This window comes from Hemitrygon akajei, chromosome 29, assembly GCF_048418815.1.
Source record: "Hemitrygon akajei chromosome 29, sHemAka1.3, whole genome shotgun sequence".
Taxonomy (NCBI): Eukaryota; Metazoa; Chordata; class Chondrichthyes; order Myliobatiformes; family Dasyatidae; genus Hemitrygon; species Hemitrygon akajei.
The window spans coordinates 43463901-43483207 of NC_133152.1; the positions used below are offsets into that span (position 1 = coordinate 43463901).

The 19307-nt window shown below is 43.6% G+C and overlaps 1 protein-coding gene across 2 annotated transcripts in view; it reads left to right on the forward strand.

Moving 5' to 3' along the window:
• The window catches only part of eno1a (enolase 1a, (alpha)), a 50475-nt gene that overhangs the window by 25146 nt on the left and 6022 nt on the right, over positions 1-19307 (forward strand). For both annotated transcript variants that reach the window (XM_073032276.1, XM_073032277.1), the window contains exons 5-9: positions 3165-3234; positions 8091-8224; positions 11725-11947; positions 13972-14169; positions 16274-16475. In XM_073032276.1, coding sequence (XP_072888377.1) covers positions 3165-3234; positions 8091-8224; positions 11725-11947; positions 13972-14169; positions 16274-16475 — 827 coding nt within the window. The remainder of the gene's footprint in view (positions 1-3164; positions 3235-8090; positions 8225-11724; positions 11948-13971; positions 14170-16273; positions 16476-19307) is intronic.

Sequence of the window (19307 nt, forward strand, 5' to 3'; positions counted from 1 at the left end):
TATGATCATGGCTGATCATCCAACTCAGAACCCTGTATCTGCTTTCTCTCCATACCCCCTGATCCCTTTAGCCACAAGGGCCATATCTAACTTCCTCTTAAATATAGCCAATGAACTGGCCTCAACTGTTTCCTGTAGCAGAGAATTCCACAGATTCACCACTCTCTGTGTGAAGAAGTTATTCCTCATCTCGGTCCTAAAAGGCTTCCCCTTTATCCTTAAACTGTGACCCCTCGTTCTGGACTTCCCCAACATTGGAAACAATCTTCCTGCATCTAGCCTGTCCAATCCCTTTAGAATTTTATACGTTTCAATAAGATCCCCCCACCCAATCTTCTAAATTCTCAATCTTCTAAAAGCATCTATGGACAGGAATCTTCAGGCCAGTGCTTCAGGCCAAGATCCTTCAAAGGAAGAGAGACCGAGCCAGGCTGCCAGACCAGCTGAGTTCCTCCAGCACTTTGTCCGTGTTACCCCAGATTTTCAGCACTGGCAGAATCTCTTCTGAATATATTCGCAGCTGGTTTGCATTTGTGTAAAGGGCTCTTAATTGTAAAAGTTCCTTGAAAAGATTATTTAGTGTTGAAATTTATTGCTGGAAAGGACTTTCAACATGGCTTCATCGGAGTACATTTATTCTCAAAGTGGAGTACGTACGCAGTACAACCTTGAGATTCAACATCTCACAGACAGCCACAAAGCGAAGAAACACCATGGAACCCGTTCCAAAAAAAGCATCAAACACCCAAGGCACAAAATAAAGAACAAATCACACAAGCAGCAAAAAAAGAGCAAACATTTATAAAGCATCAAACCACAGAGTCCTTGAAACAGTTCAGTTCATTGCAATGCACAGTTCTGTTTCCATACCTTCTATGTTGCTTTACTAGCCTGTTCATTCATTGATTACCTGGTGAACCTGAATGTGGCAAAACCCCCTCCAATAGTTAATTCCTATTTTATCAGCAGCTTTCACTTTGATTTAGTAAATCAGCTCTTTTAATACTGTGTGGCTGATTTACGTTTGTATTTATTCCATTGCATTAAATTTTAAAATCTAAGTTAGAGCTCAACAAAATTATTCTTGTGGAAATATGCATGTCAAAACATTGCAGTTTTTCCTTAGCACTTAAACTGTAACCATTGTGAACTTGCTGTAAAAAATGTGGATGTAGGAAAATTTAAGTAGAACATGCGAAATGCTGGAGGAACTCAGCAGGTCAGGCAGCATCTATGGAGGGGTAAACACTCAAAGTTACAGAGCCTCAGAGGCCTATACAGAGTGCAGAGAAAATTTTGCAACTTGGGGATCTGAATTACAGGGAAATGATTGAATAGGTTTGCACTTTATTCTCTGGAGCACAGGAGAATGCGGGTAGATCTTACGGAGGTATACAGAATTGAGGGGGTATACTGTAGACAGGGTGAATGCAAGCAGTCATTTTCCTCTCTGGTTGAGTGAGGCTAGAACTAGAGGTTACAGGTTTAGGGTGAAAGATGAAATATCTCCCCCACCACATTATTCTGCATCTTCCCTCTTCCTGTCCTGTCCTGATGAGGGGTCTCAGCCCAAAACGTTGACTGTTTATTCATTTCCATGGATGCTGCCTAACCTGCTGGTTTCATAGAAATGTAAAAAACCTACAGCACAATACAGGCCCTTTGGCCCCCAAAGTTGTGCCAAACATGTCCCTACCTTAGAAATTTCCTCCAGCATTTTGTGAGTGTTCAAAATACAAAGCAAATGTATGACTGAAGTAAATCTGTGTCACAAAATATGACCCAGATATTTATTTTCTTAAAGGTTTTTACAGTGCAACAAAGGAGTTCAATAGAATAAATGGAAAACTGTACACAACCGATGTGCAAAGCAAGACAATCCGTGCAAATACAAACAAAAAAACGAGATAATAATAAATAAATGATACTGAGAACATGAGTTGCAGAGTTCTTGATAGTGAGCCTGTAGGTTGTTCTGTGGTCGGCTCAGTGCTGAATGTTGGGGAGAAGGGGGCATGGAAATTGAAATTAACATTTGAAGACGCAGGGTAAGTGAGAGCAGGACTAGCCTTGGATGGTTTGGTTCCCAGATTCGGGAGGCTTACGTTCGAGGGGTGACCTTTACAAAGCACTTCGTACCTCATACCTACTGAGACCTTCCAGCACCGTGTGCGTGTTTTGCTCAAGGTTTCCGACATCAGCACAATTGCTTGTGTTTCTGCTTGTATGCTATTGTTATCTTAGTTTTAAAACCAAATTGCTTTCAGTTGGAAAAATCAATTTGATGATGCCTAATTAAGAAGCATGTAATAGTGAAGATTCTCCAGCGCTGTACTTAATACGCTGTTCCGTTCAGGTTAATAAATGTCGATTTTTTTCTTTCCCAAAATTCCTTTCATTTTGCTTTTGTGCCTGGTTAATTAATCTGACCACTATTCAGTATGCTCCAATTGCTTCGCCATTGGTCCCACAGTATGCGGTGTTCATTAATCCATCTGGAATGCATGTTGCTTTGATTTTAATTTATTGCTTGACTGAGGAAAAAGTCCTGATACAATAACAAATATTTGCATGGACAGCAGTTTTTTTTCTTTCCCTCTCTCTCTATTCGACACTAAGTACTGTATAAATCCGTGGGACAAAGTGGAGGCCGGTGGTGGTTGTGAGTGGCAGTGACCAGTTCCCAGGCAGCACCGGTTTTTAAGACAGTAAGAAACAGGAGCAGAATCTCCTCATGGAGCCTGCTGCACCAGTCCGCCATGGCTGATTTGTATTCCCTCTCAACCCCATTCTCCTGGCTCCTCTGCGAACCTTTTGAAAATGGTGAGATAGATAATAAAAATAAATTAAAACATTTTGATTCTGTGGGCCCTTCAGCCCACATTATCGTGCTGACCCATGTAAACCAACTCCACAGTTGATCTAATCCTTCCCTCCAACACAGCCATAACACTTACTTTTTCTTACATCCATGTAGTACTTATCAAGACTCTCTCTTGTGTCCCTACTGTAGTTTCAAAGTGATCTATAGATAGATAGTGATAATGCTGCTTACTTTGCTCATTTGTAAATGGGGAAACCGTTTCGCTGTCTAAAACAGAAAAGATGCTGCCCATTGTCTGATGCTGTGTCTTGTTTCTCCCACCACCGCCCACCGGGCACAGAATCTGAATGTCTGTGAGCAGGAGAAGATTGACAAGCTGATGCTGGAAATGGACGGCACCGAGAACAAATGTAAGTGTGCGTTCCTCAGACCTGATCGAACCTTTCCCGGAAAACTGTGAACGGCCTCACTGAAAGCTTAATTCTCAACTTGTTTTGCTCTGCCTTCAGCCATCAACAAGCTTCTCAAAATCACAGAATAACAGAACACTACAGCAAAGAAATGGGCCCTTTGGCCCATCTAGTCCATGCTGAACTAATATTCAGCCTGGTCCCATTGATCTGAACCTGTATCTGAATCCCTCCCCACCATGTACCTATCCAAACTTCTCATAAATGTTGCAATCAAGCCTACTGGCAGCTCATTCTATATACTCACCACCCCCGAGAGGAAAAACTCCCCCTCGTTCCCCTTAAACATTTTACCTTTCACCCTAGCCCATGACCTATAGTTCCAGTCTCACCCATCCTCGGTGGATAAAGCCTGCTCAGAGATGGTTTCTTCCAACTAAACTTGGGAGCAAAAGGTCTACAGGCTCTAGTGTTGTTCACTGCGTAAGCCGGATCCCCTTAATGAAATCTGATATTACTGGGAATCCTGAAGGCTCGCTACACTACGGACCCAAGAAAGTTTTTTATTAAAACAAAAACTTAACACCATCTTAAAAGTCTTCCCTGGGCAATAAGACCATAAAATACAGGAGCAGAATTAGGCCATTTGCTCCACTGAGTCTGCTCCACCATTTTATTGTGGCTTATTCAATTTTCCCCTTAGCCCCAATCTGCCTTCCCCAGTATCCCTTTGTGCCCTAACTAATCAAAAATCTGTCAACCTCTGCCTTAAATATACATAAAGACTTGGCCTCTACAGCTGCCTGTGGCAAAGAATTCCACAGAGTCACCACGCTTCAGCTAAAGAAATTCTTCCTCATCTCCGTTCTAAAAGGACACCCCTCTATTCTGTGGCTGTGTCCTCTGGTCTCAGACGCTCCCACCGTAGGAAACATCCACTCCATCAAGGTCTTTCACCATTCGATAGGTTTCAATGAGGTCACCCCTCACTCTTCTGAATTCTAGAGAATATAGGCCCTGAACCAACAAACCCTCTTCTTATGACAAACCATTCAATCCTGGAATGATTTTCCTGAAACTCTTTTCAAACCTTCTCCAGTTTCAGCACATCCTTTCTAAGATAAGGGGTCCAAAATTGCTCACAATACTCCATGTGAGGCCTCACCAGTGCTTTATAATTTCTCAGTATTACATCCCTGCTTTTATATTCCAGTTCTCTTGAAATAAATGCTAACATTGCATTTACCTTCCTCACCACAGACTCAACCTGCAAATTAACTTTTAGGGAATCCTGCACAAAGACTCCCAAGTCCCTTTGCACCTTGGATTTCTGTATTTCCTCTCCATTTAGAAAATAGTCAACCATTTCATTTCTTCTACCAAAGTGCACGACACACACTTCCTGACACTATTCCATCTGCCATTCTTTACCCATTTCTCCTGATCTGTCTGTCTTTCTACAGCCTCTCTACTTCCTCAAAACTACTTTCCCCACCATCTATCTTCCACTCGTCTGCAAACTTTGCAACAAAGTAATCAATTCCATCGTCGAAATAATTGACGTAAAAAAACGTAAAAAGAATCGGCCCCAACACAGACCCTTGTGGAACACCACGAGACACCGGCAGCCAACCAGAAAAGGCTCCCTTTATTGTTACACTTTGCTTCCTGCCAATCAGCCACTGCTTTATCCATGCTAGAATCTTTCCTGTAACACCATGGGCTCGTAGCCTGTTAAGCAGCCTCATGTATGGCACCTTGTCAAAGGCCTTCTGAAAATCCAAGTCCATAATACCACCTGATTCTCTTTTGACTCTCCTACTTGTTATTTCTTCAAGGAATTTCAACAGATTTTTCAGGCAAGGTTTTTCCTTGAGGAAACCATGCTGACTATAGCCTATTTTATTGTGTGCCTGAGACCACATCCTTAATAATTGACTCCAACATTTTCCCAACCACTGAGGTCAGACTAACTTGTCTACACGTAGTTTCCTTTCTTCTGCCTCTCTCCCTTCTTGAAGAGTGGAGTGACATTTTCAATTTTCCAGTCTTCCAGAACCTTTCCAGAGTCCAGTGATTCTTGTATTATCATTACTAATGCCTCCACAATCTTTTCAGCCACCTCTTTCAGAACTCTGGGATGTACACCATCCAGTCCAGGTGACTCATCAACCTTCAGACCTTTCAGTTTCCCAAGAACCTTCTCCCTAGTAATGGTAACTTCACACACTTCATGACCCCTGACACCTGGAGCTTCCACCACGCTGCTCATGTCTTTCACAGTGAAGACATGCTAAATACTTATCAGTTTGTCTGCCATTACTACCTCTCTAGCATTGTTTTCCAGCAGTCCGATATCCATTCTTGCTTCTCTTTTACAGTTTATATATCTGAAGAAACTGTTGGTATCCTTTTTAATACTATTGGCTAACTTGTTTTCATGTTCCATCTTTACCTTAATGATATTTTTCATTGCCTTCTGTTGGTTTTAAAAGCTTCCCAATCCTCTAACTTCCCACTAATTTTTGCTCTATCATATGCCCTCTCTTTGGCTTTTATGTTGGCTTTGACTTCTCTTGTTAGACATAATTGTGACATCTTTCCTCTTGATAACTTCTTCCTCTTTGGGATGTATGTATCCTGTCCCTTCCAAATTGCTTCCAGATCTGAAATATCGTTCTAGTTATTCTCCACTCATCCCACCAACCACCCCCACCAATTCAGGCACTGCATTGTAAACAGTTCAAACTACTTTTTATAATGTTGTTTACATTATAATTGCATGCTGGTCTTTATATATTTATGTGCATTGTATTCCATATCCATACTTCAAACTATTTTTATATAATTCTTTATCCTTTATAATTGTTGAATGTTGGTTTTTGTTGCATGTTGCACCCTGACCAACACACCACAGCAAATTCCCAACACATGTAAATGTAGATGCGAATAAAGCTGATCCTTGAACTATCCAGGTAGCATCTGAACAATGCTTCAACGGCAAAGAACAACATTCACAGTGGGTTAAAATACTGAGGTGAGGGTCAAATCTGGTTATTTCCTTCTTGCTTTGGAAGAGCATTATAAACTGGAAACAGTCTTGGAAATTCACATAGGCTCCTGGTAACTAAGTTAAGGGTGATGGAAGCCAAGCCTGCTTGCTTATTGGTATTGAGGATCCAGACACTTGCCATGAGTAAAGTGATATGTACAGTAGTTTTAAATATACCTGACAAATTCAGGACTTCCTTTGCTAAACCAGTAAACCCTTAATAATTAGCGAAAGTCAAACTGCTGGAAGAACTCAGTGGGTTAAGCAGCATCTGTGGAGAGGAACAAACTGCTGATGTTTCAGGTCAGGACCTTTGGTCATTGTATATCCAGCTTCTACCAGTTACTGACAATGTCCATCCCATTCCTAAATTGGAACTTCATAAAACTATAAGCTGGAGGAGCATATTTAGTCCATCTGGCCCATCAAGCCTGCTCCGCTATTCCATCCATGGCTAATTTATTTATCCCCTCAAACCACCATTATCTTCGACACCCATACTAATCAAAAACCTATCAGCCTCCACTTCAGATATACCCAGTGTCTCTACAGCTCTATACCCAGTGTCTTGGTCTCTACAGCTGCCTGTGGCAAGGAATTCCACAGATTCACCACCCTCTGGCTAAAGAAATTTCTCCTCATCTCTGTCTAAAGAGATGTCCTTCTACTCTGAGGCTGTGTCCTCTGGTGCTAGCCTCCCCCACTACTGGAGACATCTTCTCCACATCCACTGTATTTTGATCTTTCGATATTTGTAGGTTTCGATGAGATCTGAATTCCGGCAAGTCCGGGACCAAAGCCTTCCAACTTTCAGAGAATGAACTACTCTCCTCTCTGCTGGGTAACAGCTGACCTGAGCGTAGGATTTACCTCCTACGAGCTGATCTTCCCCCTTTTGCGCAATGAGATGCAGATGGAACCAGCAGTTGCGAGTGATAGTTTGAACAGACTCGAGTTTCATTTTAACCTTGAAACCAAATTTCAACAGCAGAAGGTAGCTACACAAAATCTCAACAGGTCAGGCAGCATCCATAGGGAGGAATAAAGAGTCGAAGTTTCAGGCTGAGCCCTTTCATCAGGACTGGAAAGGAAGGGGGAAGAAGCCAGAATTAAAAGATGGGGGAGAGGCAGGTAATAAGTGAGGCCAGCTGAGGGGGAATGTGGGGAGAGGGAGGATGAACTAAGAAGTTGGGAGGTGATAGGTGGAAAGGACTGCAGCAGGAATCTGATAGGAGAGGAGAGTGGACCATGGCAGAAAGGGAAGGAGAAGGGGCACCAGAGGCATTGATGGGCAGGTGAGTAGAAGATAAGGGGTGAGAGGGGAGACAGAATGGGGAAGGGTAAAATAGTGAGGGGGGGGATAAGTTACTGGATGTTAGAGGAATTGATGTTCAAGTTGGAGGTTACCCAAACAGAATGAGGTGCTGCTCTTCCAACCTGGGAGTGCCCTCATCGTGGCATGAGAGGAGACATGGACTGACATGTGAGAATGGGAATGTGGAGTAGAATTTAAATAGATGGCCACTGGGGGATCCTGCCTGTTGTGATGGCTCGACAAAGTCCATCCCCCCCCCCCCCCCCCTGCATCAGACCTCCTGGAATCTATGGAAGGAAATGGATAGTCACATTTCAATCTGGGCTGCTTTCTGTACACAGCCCAAGATTGAACCCAAGTCATTGTACATGCACACTGATGTCGGCTAGACTCTGGGGAAAGTTTTTATTTAATTAATGGAAAACCAAGTTGAAATTATACAAGCTAGTTCATTTCATTTTTGATCATGTGTCTTGTGTTTATTTTAAGCTAAATTTGGTGCCAATGCCATTCTGGGCATTTCACTGGCTGTGTGCAAGGCCGGTGCGGCAGAGAAACGCATCCCCCTCTATCGGCACATTTCCCAGCTTGCAGGCAACACACAGGTGATCCTGCCTGTGCCGGTAAGTTTCAACTCGAACAGTTAGACGATGTATCCTGATGGAAAGGCACAGATATCAGTTTGGCTGGGGGGGGGGGGGGGTGGGGGGGGGTGGTGCTGGGACTTGCAATTTAAGAGATTTGCAAGGTAATTTTTTTTTTAAGAGATTGGTAGATGCCTGGAACATGCTGTTGGGACTGGTAGAGGATGAGATGAACCTAGAACAGTACAGCACCGTACAGACCCTTTTGCCCACAACGTTGTGCCAACTTTTAACCTACTCCACGATCAATGTAACCTCATCCTCCAAAAGCAAGGGCTTTTCTCTTTGGAGCAAAAGAGGACGAGGGGAAGCTTGACGTGGATGTATAAGATGCTAAGAGGGATATATTGAGTGGAAGGCCAGAGACTTTTTCCCCAGGGTGGAAATGGCTAATACAGTCCCAATGCCTTGTAATAGCATTACGCTAGCCACTACACTACTGTACTGATTGATTATGGGGTATGTTTATGTAGGTCAGTGCAACATTGTGGCCCAAAGGGTCTGCACTATTCTGTGTTCTACAGGCCCCATTGCCAAACCGTGACATGGTGGTTGGGTTCCTCCTAATATCCCTGGTCATGGACCCATAACAGTGAGTCCCACCAAGTCCCAACAGCAAGTTGACATCCAACAAAGATGCAGAAGAGCCTTTCGGTGCTTCTGAACTGTGCAAATAAAAAAAGAAAAAAGTAAATGAATATTATTGATTTATTGGCTCAATTTGGCTTTTGCTCACTGGGTGTTTGCTAGTTTTTGTGTGTAGTTTTTCATCGATTCTACTCGATTTCTTTGTTTTTACTGTGGATGCCTGCAAGAAAATTAATCTGAAGGTGACATGCTTTGATAATAAGTTTACTTTGAACTTTGTAATTTTGTTGTTTCAAAGTCCAGAGTCTGACTTGATGTTGAACTGCCTGTCAGTGGTGGGGAACAGGTAGGGAACGGATGGTGACCTATGGCCCTGCCAGTGACTTCAGTCAATGAATAGCTTTTATAAAAGTAAATTGCTGAGCGTGGCATTTGGATTTCATTTTGCTTAATCATTTATCAATATCCTATTTCCTTTGTGCTCTGCTGAAAGGAGTCAATACCATTGCTACTAAGTATTGACCTGTTGAGGACTCCAGATCTTGTCTAATGTTACATATCCCCACTGCTGCAGCTCATTAATGTGTCAGGGAGTCTCAGAGGTCTTTGTCAAATCTGCTTGCATCCTACTTGGGCACTTACTTACACGGACTAAAGTAAACAACGACTACTGTTTCAATTAGTGTTTCAAATTGTTCCTATCTGTCATCAAATATGATCTCCCTTTTCCAAAATTAATTTTGAATCAACTCACATGTGATTAGGGGTTGCCGATGCACTTGATTTGAGGACGGGGTTAAATGGCATGTTCTCTATTCGCTTTGTCCCCTTCACACCACTTGAGAGAAATTCATAGACACCACAGACTCAAGTCCAATTCAGAACAAATAAGCAAAGGATTTAATTTTAGACATAAGAAATTCTGCAGGTGCTGGAAATCTTGAGCAATGTATACAAAATGCTAGAGGAACTCAGCAGGCCAGGCAGCATCTGTGAAAGGGAATAAACAGTTGATGATTTGGGGCTGAGACCCTTCATCAGGGCTGGAGAATAATTGAGAGTTCTTTGGAGTAATTGTCTTGTGTTTTAAATGCGCAGCGTTCCCATTGAATGGGGTATAAGGGGCTATGGTATTCTGCTAGTGTTCATAATGCAAGTTGGCATTAGACTTGGGTTGTGAGGTGACTTGTGGGAGAAGAGTGGGTCACCAACATTAAAAGTACAAAACAATAGCATTCTGATCTCTTTAACATAGAACTGTACAGCACAGTACAGGCCCTTTAATCTACTCCGAGATCAATCTAACCTTTCCCTCCCTAATGCCCCTCCACTTTTTTTCATCCATGACCCTAAGAGTCTCTTAAATGCCCCTGAAATATCTGCCTCTACCACCACCCCTGGCAGGGTGTTCCACGCATCTACCACTCTCTGTGTACAGAATTCACCTCTGACATCCCATCTTTACTCCAACCATCCTCTACAAGTCTATGAACTCTATAGACCTTAAAATTATGCCACCCTTGTATTTGCCATTTCCACCCTGAGCAAAAGCCTCTGGCTCCCTACTTGATCGATGCCTCATCACTTTGTACACCTCTATCAAGACTCTTCTTATCCTCCTCTCGAAAGAGAAAAGCCCAAACCGATCTTCATAAGACATGCTCTCTAAACCAGGCAGCATCCTGGTAAACATCCCTTGCCCTCGTTTCAAAATCCTTCCTATAATCAGGCGAACAGAACGGTTGAACACTAGTCGAGCTAGTTTTAGCTGAACACTGTTTCACGAAGGGAGGAAAGGCGATGCACATAGCTCACTCTGGGGTGTGCGATGCTCAGGGCTGAGGAAACTGAAGATGAGGTTCATAAGGTAACTTAGTTAGAAAAGAAATTCAAAATAAACCGCACTAGCTGTAGCGGCACCAGCAGTCCTCGGGTCAGCCCCAACACAATGTCCTCAGGTGTTTATTTGGGGAGGGGCTGGGGTTTGCTCTGTACTTTACACGTGAGTGGATGGAACTTTCCATTTGTCTTTGAGCCACTGACATAGATTGTAGCGACATTAGGGGCAGTAGGAGCCACATTTCAAACAAGTATAACCTTCTCACCTGGGCCGCGGTGGGGCTGGGATCTAAGCCAGTCCCATCCCAATACCTATTATAGTGGTGAATGCAATTGGTACTGTAACATTGAGGTTAACCTAATGCTTTACTGCACCAATGATCAGGGTTCAATTCCCACCGAGGACTGTAAAGTTTGTACCTTCTCACCATGACTGTGTGGGTTTTCGCCGACATGTGATGTTGACGTGAAAAGCGTGTTGATACTTGCAGGCTGCCCCCAGCACCTCATCGGACTGTGTTGGATGCAAATGGCACAGTCTATGTTTCACTGTAAATGTGACAAATAAAGGTTTAAAAAAAGATGTGGTTCAGGAGGTAAATCCCAATTTTGGAAATCATAGGGTTGTGGTCCTTCGGTCCCCCCTGTTCAGTGCAATTTTTCCCCAGAGAAAGTAAGCAAAGAGAGGCAAAGGCGTGGGGGAAGTGGGAGGCAGATTTTGTTTCCCATCAAATCTGGCAGCTTGCAATATTGACCATATCTTGGGATTCATGGTAAATTTATTATCCCAGAAGCAAATGCAACCTTGAGATTTTCTTGGAGGCATTTACGGGAAAATAAAGAATTACAATAGAATTTATGAAGAACAATGTTCAGAAGAAGACAAATTGTGCAAATAAAAAATGAATAAATACTGAGAGCGAGAGTTGTAGAGTCCTTGAAAGTGCGTTTGTAGATTGTGGAATCAGTTCAGAGTAGACGGGAGTGAAGTTATCCACGCCGGTTAACCTGCTACCACCTGTTAGAGCTTTTTTTTGTGATCACCTCTCCAGGCATTTAATGTGATCAATGGTGGTTCTCATGCTGGGAATAAGTTGGCCATGCAAGAGTTCATGATCTTGCCAGTCGGTGCTGCCAACTTCAGGGAGGCAATGCGCATTGGTGCTGAGGTGTACCACAACCTGAAGAACGTCATCAAGGGCAAGTACGGGCAAGACGCCATCAACGTTGGTGATGAAGGTGGATTTGCGCCAAACATCCTGGAAAACAAAGAAGGTAGGAAATTCGAAATACCAAGGTGGCCATACGAGTGTGAGTGAGTGTGTGTGAGCGTGAGTGTGATAAGCAGGATCTTGGGATCCATTCCATGGATCCCTCGAAGTTGCTGCTCAAGTTGATCAGGGTTATTAGGATTAGGATGTACGGTATGTTGGTTTACAATAACTCAAGACCCATGAGGCTATGTTGCAGATTTATAAAACCCTGTTAGACCACACTTGGAATGTTGTGCCTCGTTATAGGAAGGATGTGGGAGCTTTAGCGAGGATGAAGAGGAGATTTACCAGGATGCTGCCTGGATTAGAGAGCACGTTTTACGGGGAAAGGTTTAGTGAGGTCGGACTTTTCTCTTTGGAGCAAAGGAGGATGAGAGGTGACTGATGGAGGTGTATAAAATGATTAGAAGCACAGATGAAATGGATAGCCAGAGATATATTCCTAGGGTGAAAATGGCTAAAACATGGGGGTATAATTTTAAGGTGATTGGAGTAAAGTATGGGGGCAGGGAAGGCACCCGAGTTGAACTCCAAACCACAGCACACCCCAATCTGCAATAGCTTCCCTCTAACCACTACATTACTGCAGCACTAAGCTATCTTGGGCTTTAGCAGCATTAACTGACTGAATCTTGTCGATGTAGAACAGTTCCTTAAAGTTCTGGTTTTGACTTTGTATCCTGGGTGCACACTCCTCCATCGAACAGCAATATTATCGGCAATTTCTTGAGCTCTCACCAGCAATGAACAATAAGCTTTGCTTGCCAGCTTTGGAGTACTGTGACCTCTTGTTGCAGCCATTCACCGGCTTGTGTTAAAGTGAGTGGAAATGTACATTTCAGTAAAGGATTATTCACCTAAAGTAATTTTTTGGATTGGCAGTTTCCATTAGATTCCAGTTTATAGAACAATGCAAATGCAATGATGGGTGGATACAGTCTGTTTTTCTTAAGTAATGTGGCAAAGACTCGAATCAGACTTGCCATTTGTAAACAGTTTTGCAATGTTCTAACCTTGAAAATAGTGTCTTGACAATTTTGGAAACTGATTAAAGGTGGCAGTAATAAATGATCTACTGCTTCCCCTTTCGATTGGATGGCTGATCTGTTGTCTCGGTGCCATTTTCCTGCACTAAACGAAATCCATTGATTCACTTCCAAACCTATGTCCAGCTTGAAGCTTCTCTACACATATTGACTACACTCCTTGGACAGAGAATTCTGAATATTTGCCCAGGTGGGGATAAAATTCCACACGCCTCTGTCCTGAAAAGCCGATTTTCTTGTCTTAACCTCCCTCCCCAATTGTAGACCAGCAGGTGTGGCTTACAATTTGACTACACGAAGGGAACAAGACACATCACCAGCATTTCGGGCAGACTTATTTGATTACCTTCAATGAAAAGGCATTTCCAGTGGAGATTGTAAGTTAGTTCAAAGTAAGTTTTTTTTTTAAATCGAAGTACGTTTTGTCACCAGATATTATCTTGAGATTCATTTCATTGAAGGCATTTACAGAACAGAGAGAGAAATACAACAAAATTAATGAAAAACTACATAGAAACAATGACACACTGTGTATGTGCAAAAGATGAAAGATGCAAATATGAAAATAGTAATGGATAAATAGGTACATAAATAGTACTGAGATCATGAGTTGTAGAGTCCTTAAAAGAGAGTCCATTGGTTGTGGAATCAGTTCAGTGCTGAGGTGAGTGAAGTTATTCCTCTGGTTTGGAAGCCTGGTGGTTGAAGTATAATAACTGTTGCTGAACCTGGTGGCGTGTGACCTAGATCTCCTGTACCTCCATCCTAATGGCGGCAGAGAGAAGAGAGCATGGCATGGATGCTGCCTTCTTGTGGCAGGGCTCCTTGTGAACGAGACTAGGATTAGGAATTGCAACTGTCTCTCCTCTCCCTTAGACAAGTTTCTTTTTTTAGTTCCCCAACCCAGTTGTGACTTCCCTAAGTCAAGTACTTCCCCAGTAAGAGTATGGCAACTTGCGTTTTGACTGTTCTCTTTCAGCTTTGGAACTGTTGAAGACAGCAATTGACAAGGCTGGCTACTCAGACAAGGTAGTGATCGGCATGGATATAGCAGCATCTGAGTTCTTCCGTGATGGGAAGTACGACCTGGATTTCAAATCACCACCTAATCCTGAAAGGAATGTTAGCTATGAAAAACTCATCGAAATGTACACAAATTTCACAAAGAATTACCCTGGTAAGAACGTAACCCAATAATTCCCAGAGCGTTACCTCCTGTACCTAATAAATGGCCACTGAGTGTATGTTCGTGGTGTTCTGCTGTAGCCCGTCCACTTCAAGGTTTGACGTGGTGAGCATTCAGAGATGCTTTTCTGCACATCACTTTTGTAGCATGTGGCTTTTGAGTTACTGTTGCCTTCCTGTCAGCTTGAACCAGTCTGACCGTTCTCCTCTGACCTCTCTCATTAGCAAGCATCTTTGACAACAGAACTGCTGCTCACTGGATGTTTTCTGTTTTACGCACCATTCTCTGTAAACCCTAGAGACCATTGTGCGTGAAAATCCCAGGAGATGAGCAGTTTCTGAGATACTCAAACCACCCCATCTGGCACCAACAATACATTTATATTTACACAGACTGTGGTGGAATTGAACCTGGGACATTAATTCGGTAATAGTGTTACAATTACCGCTACATTACCATGCTGCCCCCAAATCAAAGTTCTAAGTTCAAAGTAAAATTATTATCGAAGTACATACAGTACTGTGCAAAAAGTCTTGGATATATTTACTTTGAACTTAGAATGTGATCTAAGTGACTTTAACAGTGGAATGATTGTTTGTGCTCGATGGGGTGGTTTGAGTATCTCAGAAACTGCTGATCTGGGATTTTCACGTACAATAGTCTCTAGAGTTTGTCGAGAATGGTGCGAGAAACAAAAAACATCCAGTGAGCAACAACACACGCAAAATGCTGGTGGAACACAGCAGGCCAGGCAGCATCTATAAGGAGAAGCACTGTCGACGTTTCGGGCCGAGATCCTTCGTCAGGTCTCGGCCCGAAACGTCAACAGTGCTTCTCCCTATAGCTGCTGCCTGGCCTGCTATGTTCCACCAGCATTTTGTGTGTGTTGTTGTTTGAATTTCCAGCATCTGCAGATTTCCTCATGTTTGCAACATCCAGTGAGCATCAGTTCTGTGGATGAACAGGCTTTGTTAATGAGAGAGGTCAGAGGAGAATGGCCAGACTGGGTCAAGCTGACAGGAAGGTGACAGTAACTCAAATAACCACACGTTACAACAGTGGTGTGCAGAAGAACATCTCTGAACGCACAACACGTCAAACCTTGAAACAGATGGGCCTCGGCAGCAGCAGACCATAAACATGTACTCAGTGGCTACTGGATGTATATCAACTGTGAGCAATAGCTCTAATCTGAATGTTTTTGAACAATCAAAAATCTTTTCTTTGTAGATTAGAATCACCATGCAATCATTGTAACCAGCAGGTATAGGCAGGGGGAAATTTTGTTTGCTGGATTGCATAACTGACGGAAAACATGATCACCTAGCTTGAGTCATGTTGATTGATTAAAGTGCTGAAGGGGGAGGGGGCACCCGGGGAGGTTGAACCACAGGACACAGTAACATGAGAAATGCTGAAGATAACTCTGGGTATGTTTCAGCTTGAACAGTGCAGAGTTAAATTACCCCAGTGGAGTGGTAGACGGAGACAGCAGGGAGACAGATGCAATGGCCCACTGAGTTTACTAACCCTACCCTAACTCACTTTGTAAGGCCATGAGACAAGGAGCAAAATTAGGCCATTTGGCCCATTGAATCTGCTCCACTATTCCATCGTGACTGATTTGTTATCCCACTCCTGCCTTCTCCCTGTAATCTCTGATGCCCTGACTAATCAAGAATCTATCATCCTCTGTTTTAAGTATACCCAATGACTTGGCCTTCACAGCCTCCTGTGGCAGTGACCTCCACAGATTCACCACCCTCTGGCTGAAGAAATTCCTCCTCATCTCTGTTCCAAGGGGACATCCTTCCTTTCTGAGGCTGTGCCCTCTGGGCCTGGCTATAGGAGACATCCTCTTCACATCCACTCTATCTGGGCCTTTCAATATTCAACAGATTTCAATGACAACCTCCCTTCATTTTTCTAAACTTCAGTGAGTACAGGCCCAGAGCCATCGAGCACTCCTCAAACATTAGCCGTTTCATTCTGGGATCATTCTCACGAACCTCTTCTGAACACTTTCCTTTCTTAGGTAAGGGTCCCAGAATATCTCACAAAACTCCAAACACTTTCTTCTTGTTCATCCTTCCAGTTGTCTCCATCGAGGATCCTTTTGACCAGGATGACTGGGAAGCCTGGAAGAAGTTTACAGCAAACACGGATATCCAAGTGGTTGGCGATGACCTGACTGTGACAAACCCCAAGCGCATTGCCCGGGCAGTACAGGAGAAGGCTTGCAATTGTCTGCTGCTGAAGGTGAACCAGATCGGGACTGTCACAGAGTCTATCCAAGCGTGAGTCTGTCTTTGTTGAAGCCGTATCACGCACTAGTGAGGCCTAACTTGAAGTATTGTGTGCAGTTCTGGTCGCCTAAAAGATGTAACTAAGATTGGAAGAGTGCAGAGAAAATTTACAAGCATGTTGCCGGGACTTGAGGACCTGGGTTATAGGGAAAGGCCAAATGAATTAGGACTTCATCTCAAAAGATTCTGCAGGTGCTGGAAATCCAGAGTAACACACGCATAATGCTGGAGGAACTCAACAAGTCGGGCAGCATCTGTGGAGGGGAAGTTAATGTTTCGGGTTGAGACCTTCATCAGGACTGGGGAGGAGAGGGGAAAAGGCCAGAATGGTGAGTGAGGGCAGCATCAATGGTAGAGGAAGGGAAACTCTGTCCTTTGAAGAAGGAGGACATCTCAGGTGCTCTTGAACGGGAAGCCTCATCCTGGGAGCAGATAGGATACAGATGGAGGAACTGAGAGAAGCGAATGACATTTTTACAAGTGACATGGTGTACCATTTGCTTGCATTTGGCCCATATCTCTCTAAACCTTTCCCATCCATGAACCTGACCAAGTATCTTTCAAATGTTGTGATTATACTGCCTGTTCCACTGGAGAACCTTCCCCACACGTCCCCTCTAAATCTTTCCCTTCTCACCTCAAACCTACACCCTCTTGTTCCTGGCTCACCTACCACCAAGCAGGTTATGGATTAAAAATCTGCAGATGCTGGAAATTGTGAAATAAAGAGCACACGTGAAGCAGGATGAGACTGAGATTTATAAGGTGTATCAGAGGCACAGATAGAGTGAAGTCTTTTCCCAGGACAGCAATGGTTAATGCCAAAGCACATCCGTTCAAGATGAGTGCAGGAGTGTTTAGGGAAGATGTTGGAGATGATTTTTTTTCACACAGAATGGTGGGTGCCTGGCACTGCTAGGGTGGTGGTTGAGGCAGATACATTAGGGATTGATACAGGGATGAAAGGAAACTGGAGGGTTATGAGCTGTGTAGGATGGAAGGGTTAGATTGATTGTGGAGTAGGTTCGAAGGTTGGCACAATGCCGTGAGCTGAAGGACCTATACTGTTCCATGGTCTGTGTTAGAAATGCTCTGGCAGCATCTGTGGAAAGAAAAACAGTTCGTGTGTCAGGTGTGCGACCCAACATCAAAACGAGTTTGTGGAGCCTGTCAACGGTTTGCAAATGTACCTTGTGAACTATATCAGTGCAAAGTTATCCAAGAGTTAAGGTTAGATGAGCTTTATTTGTCACATGTACAGCACATTGAAACATAGAGTGAAATGCCACCTTTGTGTCAATGACCAACACAGTCTGAGGATGTGCTGCGGCCAGTCCAAAGTTGTCACCATGCTTCCAGCGCCAACATGTGATGCCCACAATGTCCTTGTCCTAACCTATCATCTCTTGGCTTCTTACTTCAGCCTGCCGCACCCACCTTCCACTCAGCTAATCTCACCTTTCGCCTTCGAGTATGCACTCCTTCCCCTCCCCACACCTTTGTTCTGGCTCCTGTTCTCTTCCTTTCCAACATTGTCCAAGGCTGTGCTGGGGCCAACACAGCATACCCATCACTTACTGTAACCTTAACTAAAGTGTCTTTAGAAAGTGTGAGGAACCAGGAGCACCTGGAGGAACCCCAGAACATCATGAGGAGAGTGTCCAGGCAGTGGTGGGAATTGAACCCTGACTGCTGGAGCTGTACAGCATTGATGCTAAACTCTGTCTCTCAATGGCTTTAATAATTAACTATAATTGAGATGCATTCTGGGGAAATGCTTCCCAGAATTTCAGTACTCTGGTGGCCTCCTCTACACTGATATAAATCGGGGAATCACTTCGTCAAGCACCTTCGCTCCATCCACCAAGAGTGGAGTTCCCTAGTGGTCATCTGTTTTAATTCCTATCCCCATTCCCGTTCCGACGTGCCGGTCCACAGCCCCCTCCTTTGCCACAACGAGGCCACTTTCTGGGTGGAGGAGCAACACCTCATATTCCGTCTAGGTAGCCTCCAACCTGATGTCGTGAGCATCGGTTTCCCCTTCTGGCAGTTTTTTTTCTCTCCCTCTTCTTCTACTCCTCAATCTGGCCTTTTACCTTTTCTCTTCACCTGCCTGTCACCTCTTTCTCCCAGCAGAATCAGGTTTAATATCACTGGCATATGTCATGAAATGTGTGGTTTTGTGGCAGCAGTATATTGCAATACATAATAAAAACTGTAAATTACAGCAAAATTATCATTGAGTGTGTGTCTTCAGGCTCCTGTACCACCTCCCTGATGGTAGCAATGAGGGGAGGGTATGTCCTGGGTGATGGGGGTCTTTAATGATGGACACCGCCTTTTTTTTGAGGCATGGTCCACTCTCCTCTCCTACCATTTTCTAGCTAGGCCTCCATCCCCTCCGCCACATTTTTTTCTGACATCTTTCCTCTTCCATTTCAGGCCCAAAGAAGGGTCTCATCTCTAAATGTCAGCTGTTTATTCATTTCCATAGATGCTGCCTGACCTGCTGAGTTCCTCCAGCATTTTGTGTGTGTTGCTCTGGATTTCCAGCCTCTGCAGAACCTCATGCGTTTATGAAATGTGCCAATTACCAGGAACTGACTGTATTGGCAGCTTGTTCCATTTGCCTCAGTTCAGTGTGGTTCAAGAAATGCTTGATGTTAATTCCTCTGAACAGTTACTATTGACCTGTCTCGTGTCTCCCTGTGCTTATCCTTAAAACACTTTTTTTAACCAAAATACATTCATTATAAATTCAAACCATTACAGAACCCTAGTACAATCATATTACAAACAAATACCAGATAAATCAGACTAGTT